This window comes from Ornithorhynchus anatinus, chromosome 3, assembly GCF_004115215.2.
Source record: "Ornithorhynchus anatinus isolate Pmale09 chromosome 3, mOrnAna1.pri.v4, whole genome shotgun sequence".
Classification (NCBI taxonomy): domain Eukaryota; kingdom Metazoa; phylum Chordata; class Mammalia; order Monotremata; family Ornithorhynchidae; genus Ornithorhynchus; species Ornithorhynchus anatinus.
In genome coordinates this window covers 61,513,589-61,526,050 of record NC_041730.1, presented here as the reverse complement: position 1 = coordinate 61,526,050, position 12,462 = coordinate 61,513,589, and the positions used below count along the sequence as shown (strand labels likewise).

Genomic DNA, 12,462 nt, shown 5'->3' with positions numbered 1-12,462 from the left:
ATCCCACCGTATGCCACGTGGTGGAAGAAAACCTTTGCCATCACTCCTTGGCTTGGGGAAATGAGGCCCCTGGTTTAGGAGTACGCTCCATTTTCCAGTGTTTGGTTTGCTTTTGGTTATTTTCCTTCATTTTTTTTCTGCGAAGGGTCTTTGCGGTGTCTTCCCAAACTTGAAAAAGACTTACTTCTTCTATCTTGGGAATACCTCCAACCCTCATGTTCAAAACCTCACTTTAGGGCCCTTGGAGTGATGCATCTCACCACCCCCTCTAGACTGCAAGCTCATCGTGGGCAGGGAACGTGTCTGCCAACTCTGTTGTAGTGTACTCTCCTAAGTGCTTAGCACAGTGCTCTGTGTGTAGTAATTAAACACCATCGAAGACAAAGACTCCCGAAGACTCCTACCTAACGGTTGCCTCCTTTCAAACATTCCAGTGCTATCTTTAAAAAGGCATCAAGAAAAGAAAGAACAAAGAGCAAAAACTAGCTGTTAAGAGATTAATCTGGTCTTGGGGGTGTTTGCCTGTAAGATGGATGAATGGCTTAAGTGATGTCACCCTCCCGGAGAACTTGTATTCCTGTACCGAGCCCCAACCGAGGGAGGACTAATGCAAAGGGCCTAGAAAATCTAGAATTTGGACAATGTGTTTTTTTCCCTTTCCTCCCTTCCTCTGTGGCCCAGACTTCAAATCTCAGCCTGAGCCATCCCCAGTCCTGAGCCAGTTGACCCAACGGCAGCAACACCAGACCCAGGCGGTCCCCGTCCCCCCTCCGGGGTTGGAGACCTTCTCCCAGGTCAAACTCCGAGAGCCATCGCCTGTAGACAATGCCACCGCCGTGAACAAAATGCTGCAACTCCCCAGCATGTCTGTGGAAAGCCAAGTGGTCTCTGCCCAACAAACACAACCAAAACAGATCAAACCACCAAAACGGAGGATACCTCCAACTTCAAAGGTGGGTAGCCCATTTAGGGCAAAGCTTTTCTCGGCCGTTCTTAGAGGTCTGGGTGGTGGGGTGTTGTGGGTGGGAATTCGGGTCAAATGGAAATTGTATCCCTTCATTAGTCCAAGCCCAGATCCGCCTCCTCACTGGGAATGAAACCATTCCTGAGCGACTGGGGTAACAAGAAGGACAGGCAGAGGTGGAGAGTAATTGTGGGTGAAACCTGGAGTCACTCATGGGCTGAACTGCCAAATCCTTTTAATTCCAACAATAATAATAATAATTGGGATGGTACTTGTTAAGCGCTTACTGTGTGCCAAGCACTATTCTAAGCACAGAAGTTAATACAGATCGATCAGATTGGACATGGCCCCTGCCCCACATGGGGCACATTCTTAATCCCCATTTTACAGTTGAGGTAACTGAGGCCCAGCAAACTGAAGTAGCTTGCCTAGGGTCACACAGCACACGTGTGGCGAAGCTGGCATTAGAACCTAGAGGCCCTGACTCCCGGGCTTGTGCACTATCCACAAAGCCACACCGCTTTTCTAACACGATTCTGGATGGGAAAACCTCTTGGCCCCCTTTGGAGTCCAACTGAAAAGAAGCAGTTGTTTCAGTTACGTGGCAGGCAGGTTATGTGATATGCACACCCTAGTCGTTCGTATTTTCTCTGAAATGATGTGGCTTTGCTTTCAGATCCCTTCATCCGCAGTGGAAATGCCTGGCTCAGCTGACGTCACGGGGTTAAATGTTCAGTTTGGAGCCCTGGAATTTGGAACAGAACCCTCTCTCCCTGAATTTGGATCAGCTCCAAGCAGTGAAAGTAGTAATCAGGCCTCTATCAGCTTGTATTCGAAACCTGTAAGGTATACCATTTCTCTCTACTATTAATTTTGGGTCATCCAAGAACCAGGGCGCTATCCGTAAGGAGATTGGGGTGAGGAGGGAAGCAAGTCGCTGGTGGAGCTTGAGGTGTCTTGGGGAGTGGGTTTTGGGGCTGAGGGGCAGTGGCCCCTGGAGGGTGTGGCTCTGGAAACTGACAGGTCCATGTTTTTGTTGCAAGGAGAAAACTCCTGGGATCGGGTTGGAGGGAGAGAGAATAAAACATACCATAGTGTGAGTCTGAGTTGTCTCCTCTCCCATCATTTATCACGTATGTTACCTAAGCAGTTCTTAACAAATACCCAAATAAACAAATAGACTTCAAAAAGTTTTACAAGCTCTCGAAGTAACAGGATAAAGACCCCAAGGTAGTGAAGCCTCAGTGGAAGCAGGTAGATAGCTATGGTGGTTGCTGGTCATTCAGTCATATGTACTGAGAGTTTACTATGTGCAGAGCACTGTACTGAACTCTTGGGAGGGGACAATTCAATCTCATCCAAATGGTGAAAATTCCCCAAAACCTTATCCGCGGGTGTGCGAAGGTCTCCTGAGCGAGCGGTAATTCACCCAGCCCCATCTGGCTGGCTGCTCCTTTCCCCAGGTGGTAGATGAAGATTTGGAAAGAGCTTTTAATCAATCCGTGGTATTTGAGTGCTTACCGTGTGCAGAGCACTGTACTAAGCCCTTGGGAGGGTCCCATGGAACGGATTTAACTGATAATTAACTGAGGGTTGGCTAAAGTGGAAATGCAGTTGGGGTTTTGTCCCTCGGTAAGTGGCCATAATGCCTTGGGTGATTGGTTCCAAACTGGACAAGGTGCCAGAATGATTCTTTCCTTTGGGTTCCGTCAAAGAAGGCCGTTAGTGTTACTTGCAGGTAATATTAATATTACCTTCCCCCCTTACCCATTTCTTATGAGACACAGTCAGATCGTGGGTTGCACATTTTGCCCTAGTCACAACCCCACACTTGGCTCCAGTGACTGGGCATGGCTACCAGGGGAGAAGGGAAGCTGCTTGAATCTCTCTGGGGACCAACAGAGAAGTTCATTCAGTTTGAGAAAAGCCAGGCAATGGCTTCTGAGGGGTATAGGTGTGTCATTTCCCGGATGTTAGCTCAGTCGTAGAATGCTGATTGTAGCTTGTTGAATTGAGGTGAGGGTAAATTTCATGAAGGTCTCTCAAATGACACTTATTTACTGAGATGATAAATAACTTTTACTTTTTTCAGTGATCCTTTGAATACCTCTTTGCCAATATCCAATACAGTACAGGAGTCCACTTACACAACCTCCGTCATCACCTCTTCCAGTTTGGCCAGCTCCTGCCAGAGCACTAGCCCCGTAACCACATCTTCCTACGACCAGACTTCTGTGCATAGCAGGATAGCATACCAAAGCTCCATGGCTCCATCCGAGGCCGCCCCGGCCGCTGTCACGGTGCGTACCTCTCCCGGCCCCCTGTCCATGGGACCATCAGGGGAATCCTGGGGTGGGTCTGGGAACCGGCGAAGCGTGTGCCCGGTGCACCGGTCCGTGCTTCGATCTTGCCCCCATCTCTTCTCCGTCCTGAGCCAGGTTCTGGACCGGCTTCCTCTCCCGGATCAGGGTCACTTACGGGAGATTCGTGTGGTCTTTCTTCTTCTTCCTCGCCTCCCCAGCAGTTCAGTACGTTGAGCAGGAGCTTTGGCTGTCGTGCCATCTTCCATCCCTCCTTGCCTTCTGCCCTCGGCCATGGCCACCTCTCTTGGGCCCAGGCCCGTTCACGGTAGGGAAGCGAGTTCAGGAGGATGGAATAGCCCCTGGAGCCGGCAGCCCTTGGTGGGGCTATTGGGCACAGAACTGCTCGTTTTCTCAACAGGAGCCCAGACCAGCCACGCTTTCCCACTGGCTTCCTATCCTGGAGGGTGCCCAAATCGGGGTCAAGTGAGCCATTCTGAATTGAAGCAGGGAAGCAGCATGGCCTAGTGGGTAGAGCATGGGCCTGGGAGTCAGAAGATCCTGGGTTCTAATCCCGGATCTGCCAGACAAGTGTCTGCTGTGTGACCTTGGGCGAGTCGCCAAGTCACTTCAATCCTCTAGGCCTCAGTTCCCTCGTCTGTAAAATGGGGATTGAGACTGTGAGCCCTCTGCAGTTCAGGGACTGGGTCCAATCTATCTTATATCCAGCCCAGCACAGTAAGTGCTTAACGAACATCGTAATTATTAATTACAATTAAGCGACTTATTTTCTGGTGAACTGCAGAGTCCATAATACCCAGACAGCCGCAGGGCCCAGAGGTCTGTTGACTTCACTTACCTGTGATCTTTAACACTTGAAGTGGCTTGTCTTCTGGGGATGGTGTAAACCAGCGCTCTCAGTTTGTATCATCCCTAATCTCTTTGACAGGCTGTGAGCTGCTTGTGGGCATTTATCATGTCTACCAACTCTGTGGTATGGTACTTTCCTAAGCATTTAGTACAGTGCTCTGTATCCAGTAAGCGCTCAGAAAATAACATTGAGATCTTGGAGCCGTAGCGTCCCGTGGCTTTCATAACCTTAGTTGGTCCCAAGAGCTGTTCCTGAGGACATTCTTCTTGGTATCTAACCATAATCCCTCCTGCTACAGTCTAAACCATTTTGTGGTGTTCCGTCCACAGTGGAGGAGAGAAAAGTTTATCAGCATGTATTTCCAGGGGTCAGCTGCTTAGCCACAAATTTACCACAGCTCACTAATAGTAAAACCTGTGGGAGAATTTTCCCTTTTGTCTGGTATTCCCGTTAAAAAATGCAAGTCCAGTTCTGGGATGTATCGATTCTGCTCTGTTGAAGATAACCAGACATGCCTCATCTTACATTTGGGTAGCTTTGTCTTTATTTCTAAGCTTTTCTCATTTCTCTACTTTGAATCCCTTCTGTCGGTATCATTGGTGTTTATTAAGCACTTACTCTGTGAAGCTCACTGGACTAAGTGCTTGGGAGAGTATAGTACAACAGAGTTGGTAGACACATTCCCTGCCTACAACGAGCTTAGATTCCCCTCTCATTTATGGATTTCATATTTTGGATATTTTATGCGCAAGTATAACCTTCCATCCTACAACCTAATTATTGAGTTAATTTCATTGGCCAAAATGCCAACGACCTGTGTAGCCCTTTATCTAGTGGTTGGCTTTTGTGTATTCTCTTTTAATACGCAGCCCTCACTGTCATCTGTACTCTGCTCTTGAGGAGTGTAAAATAGGAGACAGAAAGAGACTGCACCAAATGCAGTTTATCCAGCCAAGACTTGCCTTCTTTCCTTTACTGGCAAGTTTATGTTTTAGCTTTCTGAGCCATGGCAGGCTCGAGTACTCCCACCCCACTACAGCGCTTCCAAAGCCCTGCTTGCAAGAGTCCGCGAAACGCAGCTACCGAGTTGTTCTTCCATTTAATCAGGCTGGGTCCCCTTTAAATATGCTGACGGCCCTGTTACTTTTCTTTGCCGAGTCTTCTCTTTGGCAGAGCTGTTCTCATGTAGCCAGAGAGGGCAAACTTGTGTTCTTTCTCCTTCCCTCTTAATGCAGTTGAGACTGGGTTGTGACAGATTAGCTCAATCCTGGGCAAAGGAATCCTCCCCCATTTTAACTCTGCTTCAGTTCCCTTTGAGCTTGCCTTCCCCCCCACCCCATCCCTTCCTCTAAACTCCCCCAGCCTTTTTCCCCTTCTCGGGCAGCTCTCAGAAGAAATTAAAAGTCACAACACCTCCTTCACAACACATCCAGGAAGCAGCTGGATTTCACTGTCGGTGGATGTGACCTCGCTTCTCTCCCTACCCCCCTAAGAGAGAACCGATTTTAAGAACGGTGTGTCCTGTGCAACTAAATTAATTGAAGGTTTAGTGATGGTGGAGGCCTCTGGGTTTTGTTTGAACTGGAACTTTACTGGCCTGTGTTGGTGGAACACTGTCTTCTCCCTCTGAGTTACACTTTAAGCCTTGTATCCTAGAGGTCTTCCTTCACGACGGACTCTCCTTAATCCTCTCCAATTCTTGAAAGTATTATGTAAGAGAGGGCATTGTATTTTCCCCCTTTGGAGCTTGCTAACCGAAATGGGCATAAGATTTGGATTAAGAGCTGAGTGGACACTCAGCAGAGTGATTCAGCCCCCCCTTAAAAAGCAATCATTTGTCTGCGTGGCTAACTGTTCTCTCTTCCTTCCCTTACAGAATGGACACAGTGGTGTTCGAACACAGCAGACTCTAGACAGTAAGTACGCAGAGACCAGGGCGCCCTGCTCAGTCTGCACCGCTAGCAGAGAATTTCATTTCCATTTCACCTGTGGCCGGATTGCGAGTGTGCCGATTGCCGATGATACGATACACCTGACTGATTTGTCTCCTTGTTCGTCCAGCTGGGTTTCATTTCTCTTCAGAGGCTTCTCGATTCCTGGGGTGTGGTGCTTGGTTCACTCTCGGTGTTGATCTTCCCCCAAAATCCAGACCTCACCCACCCCTAATCTGGTGGGAGATTTTCACGATGCCTTTTGCGACGGGGAATTAGCTGATTTTTTGATCCATTTCTGCCTGCTGCTTTCGTAGAGGGCTGTGAGTGTTTAGATTTCTGAAAGGGGTCGAGTTTGCGTGTTAGGACAGAGAAACCCCGATGTCATCTGCTCCTGTAAACTTGTCGGGGATTACTCGATCTAGCTGTGGTTTGGGTAACCGACACTGGATGATTGATTTTCCGCGGGGTGTGTTAAAAGTCACTCGGCTCCATCGAGGGCTCAACATCCCGAAAACTTGTCATCCGACCTGTGGAGATTGAACTGAACGGAATGATTCTTGGGTCGGTTTGTGGGGGCGTGTTTCGAGGGGACGCGTATGTATGAAGTAAAAAGAAGAGTCCTTGAGGGATGATGGCTGGAGTGGTAGAAGAAATGGGAGAGAAAACAGAGCCCTGGGAGAGAAGGGAGAGCCCCCACCCCCGCCCCCAAAGCCTGGAGCGTGAGGTGGGTGAGTTGGGCCCAGGCTTGCAGCTGTCACTGCACGAATCATGAGTTGCACTAGCAAAGTTGGGGGTGGCCTTGAGGAGTAGCATCTGGAGTATTCCAAGGCTGTCTCGAGGACAGTGTCAGCTGAGGAGGGATGGACAAGAAATCGAGGATGCAGGAGACGCTTTTCTGGAGGGCGGTTGCTGCTTTTACAGGCCGTTGTAGATTTCATTGCAAGTGTAGTGGTGGAGCAGATGGAGTTCTCATCCAAGTTCTTGGATGAACTTGGAAGAACTTGGAAACCTGGCCCTTCAGATGAAGGCACAGAGATGATGAATTGTGGCCAGCTAACTTGACAGAGCTATTGGCCCCGAGGCTTAGAAACGGGACCATTATAGAGCGGGGTGAGCAGGAAAAAGTTATACCGTTGAGGCCGAGCTTGCGAGTCAAGAAACCTGACCTCCTCTGCCTCAGATGGTCTTGCTTTCAAACTAGAGCTCTGCCCTATTTTGTCTGTAAATTCTCTGTTCACGATCCTTCTTCTGGTTACCATTCCCGCCTGCCCCGCCCCCTCCCCCCCGCACAAACACACCCTAAAAGTTCTGAACACGGGGTTGGCCGTCTGCTTCCTCTCTTGGACACGGCCCCTTTGAGCAGAATGATGCAGTGCATCCGCTTCTGTTTTAAAAAACCTCACTTGAATGACAGGACTCGCCGAGCCCTTAGAAAACTGTTGGATGCTGGATTTTTTTTTTTTCCTCCTTTCTGTATGTTGGCCCCTCTGTCGCCCGGCACTGGTCAGTGCTGGCCATTCCTTTCAGGATCCTTATTTTCCGTCTTGGCTCTAATCCCCCTCACTTGCCCCAGCCTGGCCTTGTGTGTTTCCTTTGGGAGTGACAGTTTTGGAGAGGAGCCCAGAAGACTTAAAACAGTTCTGCTTGGGAGGAGCCCTGCTCTGTAAACATGGGCTTGTTCGATAAATTGGATAATGTCCCCTTAGGATAAAATATTTCTGGAGCTAATGTGATCGACAGAGGTTTGCCATCGATGCTTCTAGGCTCAGTGTTAACCATTCAGGTGCTGAAGGATGTTACTCTCTAGTGGCCGTCTGTAGCTTTGCAGTGACCGTATAGTTCGGGTTTTGAGACCCGTGAAAACTGGTTTGGAGTAAAAAGTAGAGACTGGCCATCTTTCTTGGAAAAAAACAAACTCCTTGGTAGCCCTTGAATGAATTCTGATCGGTAAATAAAGTTCTGAGACTCTTCTCTCGTGGAAACGGAGAGCCCTGCCTGTTAAAAGATAGTGTGGTAAGAGGGCAGAATGGTCAGGATACGTAGGTGGCATCTTAGCCCTTCTGGGAGTTTTGTTAGCAGGCAAAACAGTGAGCACAGTAATCATGATAATTGTGGTATTTAAGTGCTCTCTACCAAGCGCTGGGGTAGATAGAAGATAATCAGGTTGTACACCGTCCCTCTCCCACTTAGGGCTCCTAGTCTCCATCCCCATTTTGCAGATGAGGTAACGGAAGCACAGAGAAGTGAAGTGGTTTGCCCAAGGTCATACAGCAGACAAGTGGCAGGGCCAGGATTAGAACCCACATCCTTCTGACACCCAGGCCCATGCTCTGTCCGTTAGGGGACGCTGCTTTGATGCCTCCTCATTTATTTTTTGGTCTGGCATTAAGGTTTAAGGTGTGTTACCGGGTTACGGTGGGCTCCGAAAGGCAGGGAATAATAATGTTGGTATTTGTTAAGCGCTTACTATGTGCAGAGCATTGTTCTAAGCACTGGGGTAGATACAGGGTAATCAGGTTGTCCCACGTGAGGCTCACAGTTAATCCCCATTTTACACATGAGGTAACTGAGGCACAGAGAAGTTAAGTGAGTTGCCCACAGTCACACAGCTGACAAGTGGCAGAGCTGGGAGTCGAACCCATGACCCCTGACTCCGGGGAAAGTGCAACAGAAACACGATGCTAACAATGAAGCCCACTGTGGTAGATTCCAAGATGCTTCCTGTCTTGGAGGTGTTTCCTCCGGCGACGTCTTTGGGTGGCATCGGTTGTGGATGAGATGGCCACGCCCCCGGCATGCTCCGCTATCATCTCCCACCCTCCGCATTGGGGCCGACTGTCCCTGGCTTTGAAGCCGGCCACCTTTCTCAATGCCTTGCTCAACCTGAGCACGTCTCTCCTGATGGCTCTCCTCGAGCTTGGCCTTTGGGCTGCTTTTCCTCTCCCTCACCCCCGCCCCCCTCCCCAGTTGGCCAGCAATAGCCTAGCCTCTCAGTGACACTTGTTCTTCCTCAGACCTCACTGTCACACTGCCCACCCTGCTCGTCACCCTTGGATAATTCACTGGGAAGCAGTGTGGTTTAGTGGAAAGAGCTTGGGAGTCAGGAGACGCTGGCCTGCTGAGTACTTCATTCAGTCGTATTTTTTGTGTGCTTACTGTGTCCAGAGCACTATATTAAGCACTTCGAAGAATACAGTGCAACAATAAACACATTTCCTGCTCACAACGAGCTTACAGTCTAGAGGGAAAACAAAGGCAAAACGCAACAGCACCTGCCGAGATTCAAGCTTGCGTCACTGGATTCAGAGTCCAGAGTGCTAACCGATACACTGGGAGTCCCAACCTCCATGGGCCTTGGTTTCCTCAACTGTCCCTTCCTTACAGGGTTGTTGCTGGGGAGGGTAAGTGAAATGAATGGTGTCAAAGTGCTATGAAAAGAGGACAGTGCTCAGTCCAACCCCAGATACTATCTTCATTCTCATTATCAAAATAATAATAATGATGGTATTTATTAAGCACTTACTATATGCCAAGCACTGTTCTAAGCACTGGGGTAGATACAAGGTAATCGGATTGGACACCGCCCCTGTCCCACATGGGGCTCACAGTCTTAATCCCTGTTTTACAGATGAGGTAACTGAGGCACAGAGAAGTGACTTGTCCGAAGTCACACAGCTGACAAGTGGTGAAGCGGGGATTAGAACCCATGACCTCTGGCACCTAAGCTCTTTTCATTAAGCCATTATCATCTACTTATCAACACTATGGTTATTCAGCAGGGGCCATTTGCTCCGCTGTCCTTTAGTAGCCATCCTGTGCTTGTGTCCGGCGGTGATGCCATAATAATTGATATTTGCTAAGCGTTTACTCTCTGCCAAGCACTGTTCTGAGCTCTGGGGTAGATGCAAGGTAATCAGGTTGGATCCAGGCCTTATCCCTCATGGGGCTCCCAATCTAGATCCCCATTTTACAGATGAGGTAACTGAGGCACAGAGAAGTGAAGTGACTTGCCCAGGGTCAGGCAGCAGCACGACCTGTGACTCCCAGGCCCGTGCTCTTTCCATTAGGCCATGCTGCTTCTCGGGGGATCTTCACTTTGAGGCTTATGGTGCTTTGCATTTGATGGGAAGAACAGCTCTTCACGAATACTGATGAGGCCGCCCAAGAATGTGACATGATCGACAGGCTCGGGCCACACGGCTACAAAACCGCTGCACACGACCATCCCTCTGCAGATAGATCTTTCCCAGACCCCAGGCCACCTTTTTGCTGTTGGTGGTGGAGGTGGTGGTGGTTTGGGGCAGGAGGGTTTATGGTATTTTTTTAAGCACTTATTATGTGCCAGGCACAGTTCTAAGCTTGGGTAGGAGCAAGAGAGGTTGAGCACAGTCCCTGTCCTACATATGGCTCACAGTCTTAACCCCCATTTTTACAGGTGAGGTAAAGTAGATCCCAACAGATACATGTGGGTCCAGCAGCTCTTTCCCCACTTGAGATGTTGGACCTCATCCTCGATGGGTACAGAGAACCTGTAGCGTTGTCACGCAGAGCAGAGCACTCCACTGTTTCCCACCTTCCAAACGACAGAGCGGATCCAAGATAGAGTCAGTGCCGCTTTGTCCACCAGGTCTCTGCTGGTCAAAGGGAAGAGAAAGACGGAGCCCCAAAGCGTTTAAAAACTTTGTTTTTAAAACCTAAGTTTTAAAACACCTTGGTTTTAAACTAAGAAGATGCTCGTTTTTTTGTTTTTTTTTAACACCTTCGTGTTCCTGCTTTTACATAGGAACTGGTTCTAGAGCTCTCACCTTGACCCTACAGCCTTTCCCACACGAGCGTCAGCCGAAAAGACAGTGATGTTTCCTTTCCAAGCACATATCCGAATTGTGTGTGTGGACAACTTGAAGACTGAGTCTTTTCCTTAGCATAAGCGCTTTCTTATCCACTAATGTGTCTATTCACTGAGCCCTTGGGGTCTGAAAAATGAGGTGCGTCAGTCCGGGCAAGGTGTATTGGATCGCAGGTCTGAAGAAGGTGGCATTTGAGAGTTTGAATGTGAGGGGCAGGATGGAGCGACATCTACTCTCCAGACCCAAAAGGTTTAAAATACGCAAGCAAGCCAACAGACCAAAGACAATTGGATTTTTTCGGCCTGATCTGCATGGTTAGCTGATAAATTTGAAGGAATATATGATCTGACACTGGTGGGTGTGAGGGTGGAGAACGTGGCGTGTGTGTGTTTGCTTCCCCTATCTCAGCAGTTTTCTTGATTTTTTTTTTTTTCCCCCCTCATCTGATGTAGCACCCAGCGGGCCTTCCTCTCGATTGAAGGATTACTCCGCGGTCCCAAGTAAAGATGGGAGTTAGGGCTGTCCCACACTTTCAGCCCCGTTTTTAAAATTGGCCAATCTTTGTCGGGAAGATCGTGACTTCTGCCGTGCAACCCTAGCTTATGCTATGGGCAAGAAAAATATCCTTTGGAAATGGAAAAGGAACAATTCCCAGTCATTTATCCTCGCCTCAGCCCGGCCCCCTCGGGTAGAGTTCGGCCGCGGTTCCTAATCTGGCACCTGACCCGAATTTGACCCGACCCCCGCATCTTGCTGCTCACAAAATGACTTCTCTTTTCTTTGACGCTCAAGCCCAGGGTTTCCGTTCCCCCCGGGGGAGCCCTCTCTGACTTAAACCGCCTCGTTGCAGCTACGTCATCCGTCCCGTCGCCGAAGACCACCGATCCCTCTCCCGCGTTGCCAGCGGCGGGGTCTCTGCCCAGCACGGCTTCCACCACCCCGCTTCTGCCTTCAGCTCCACAGCACACAGCCACGCTGCCCTCCTTAGCCCAGGCCAGCGACCTGTCCAGCAGCTCCCTCTCTCAGCTGAGCAGGTATATTTGAAGGGGCAAAGGGGGGGACCTGCATGGAAAACGAGGTGAAAGCTGACGACGCCCAAGGGTGGGCACGCACGTGATGGGAGATGCGCCCAGGTGATATCGAGGGGCCATGTGTTTTCTTGACTCCGTCATCCCGTCCTGTTCCCACCTGTCCCAGTGAGGTGCCTCAGGCTCATTGGTGTTTGGCTCCGGTTCAGGCTGGACCCACTGGACTGGAATTAACAGAGCGCCCGAGAAAGACAATGATGCCTGATTTCCAAGCACATATCTGACCTAATTTGAGGAGAACTCAAGACTGAGTCTTTCGGCACAGGTCGCGGTGAAATGGATTTTGGGGTCTGGTGGAACTGTCTGCCCCCTTGCCCAGGTGTCAGTTTTTAGGCCGGGGGGTGGGGGGGTTGGGGGGGCGCGATCCTGCCTCTGATTCGAATCATATAGGCTATAGGGGTTTAGCTGTCATCCAGCCTCTGATTTGGAGCACGCTGAATGTGGAGCCCGAGGTCATT

General features: G+C 49.6%; 1 protein-coding gene and 2 non-coding genes across 10 annotated transcripts in view; all 3 read left to right on the top strand.

Annotated features, from left to right (window-relative positions):
- The window catches only part of UBAP2 (ubiquitin associated protein 2), a 129,342-nt gene that overhangs the window by 99,663 nt on the left and 17,217 nt on the right, over window positions 1–12,462 (top strand). For 7 of the 8 annotated variants that reach the window (XM_029059024.2, XM_029059023.2, XM_039911487.1 and 4 more), the window contains exons 14-18: window positions 682–953; window positions 1,641–1,810; window positions 3,057–3,264; window positions 6,012–6,051; window positions 11,767–11,950. In XM_029059024.2, the coding sequence (XP_028914857.1) occupies window positions 682–953; window positions 1,641–1,810; window positions 3,057–3,264; window positions 6,012–6,051; window positions 11,767–11,950 (874 nt within the window). The remainder of the gene's footprint in view (window positions 1–681; window positions 954–1,640; window positions 1,811–3,056; window positions 3,265–6,011; window positions 6,052–11,766; window positions 11,951–12,462) is intronic. The other variant, XM_029059026.2, reaches the window with a different exon arrangement.
- Window positions 10,908–10,989, top strand: LOC114810531. Its single transcript, XR_003758227.1, has one exon. It is a non-coding gene; the product is annotated as a small nucleolar RNA SNORD121A (small nucleolar RNA).
- On the top strand, window positions 12,187–12,264 carry LOC114810533. Its single transcript, XR_003758229.1, has one exon. It is a non-coding gene; the product is annotated as a small nucleolar RNA SNORD121A (small nucleolar RNA).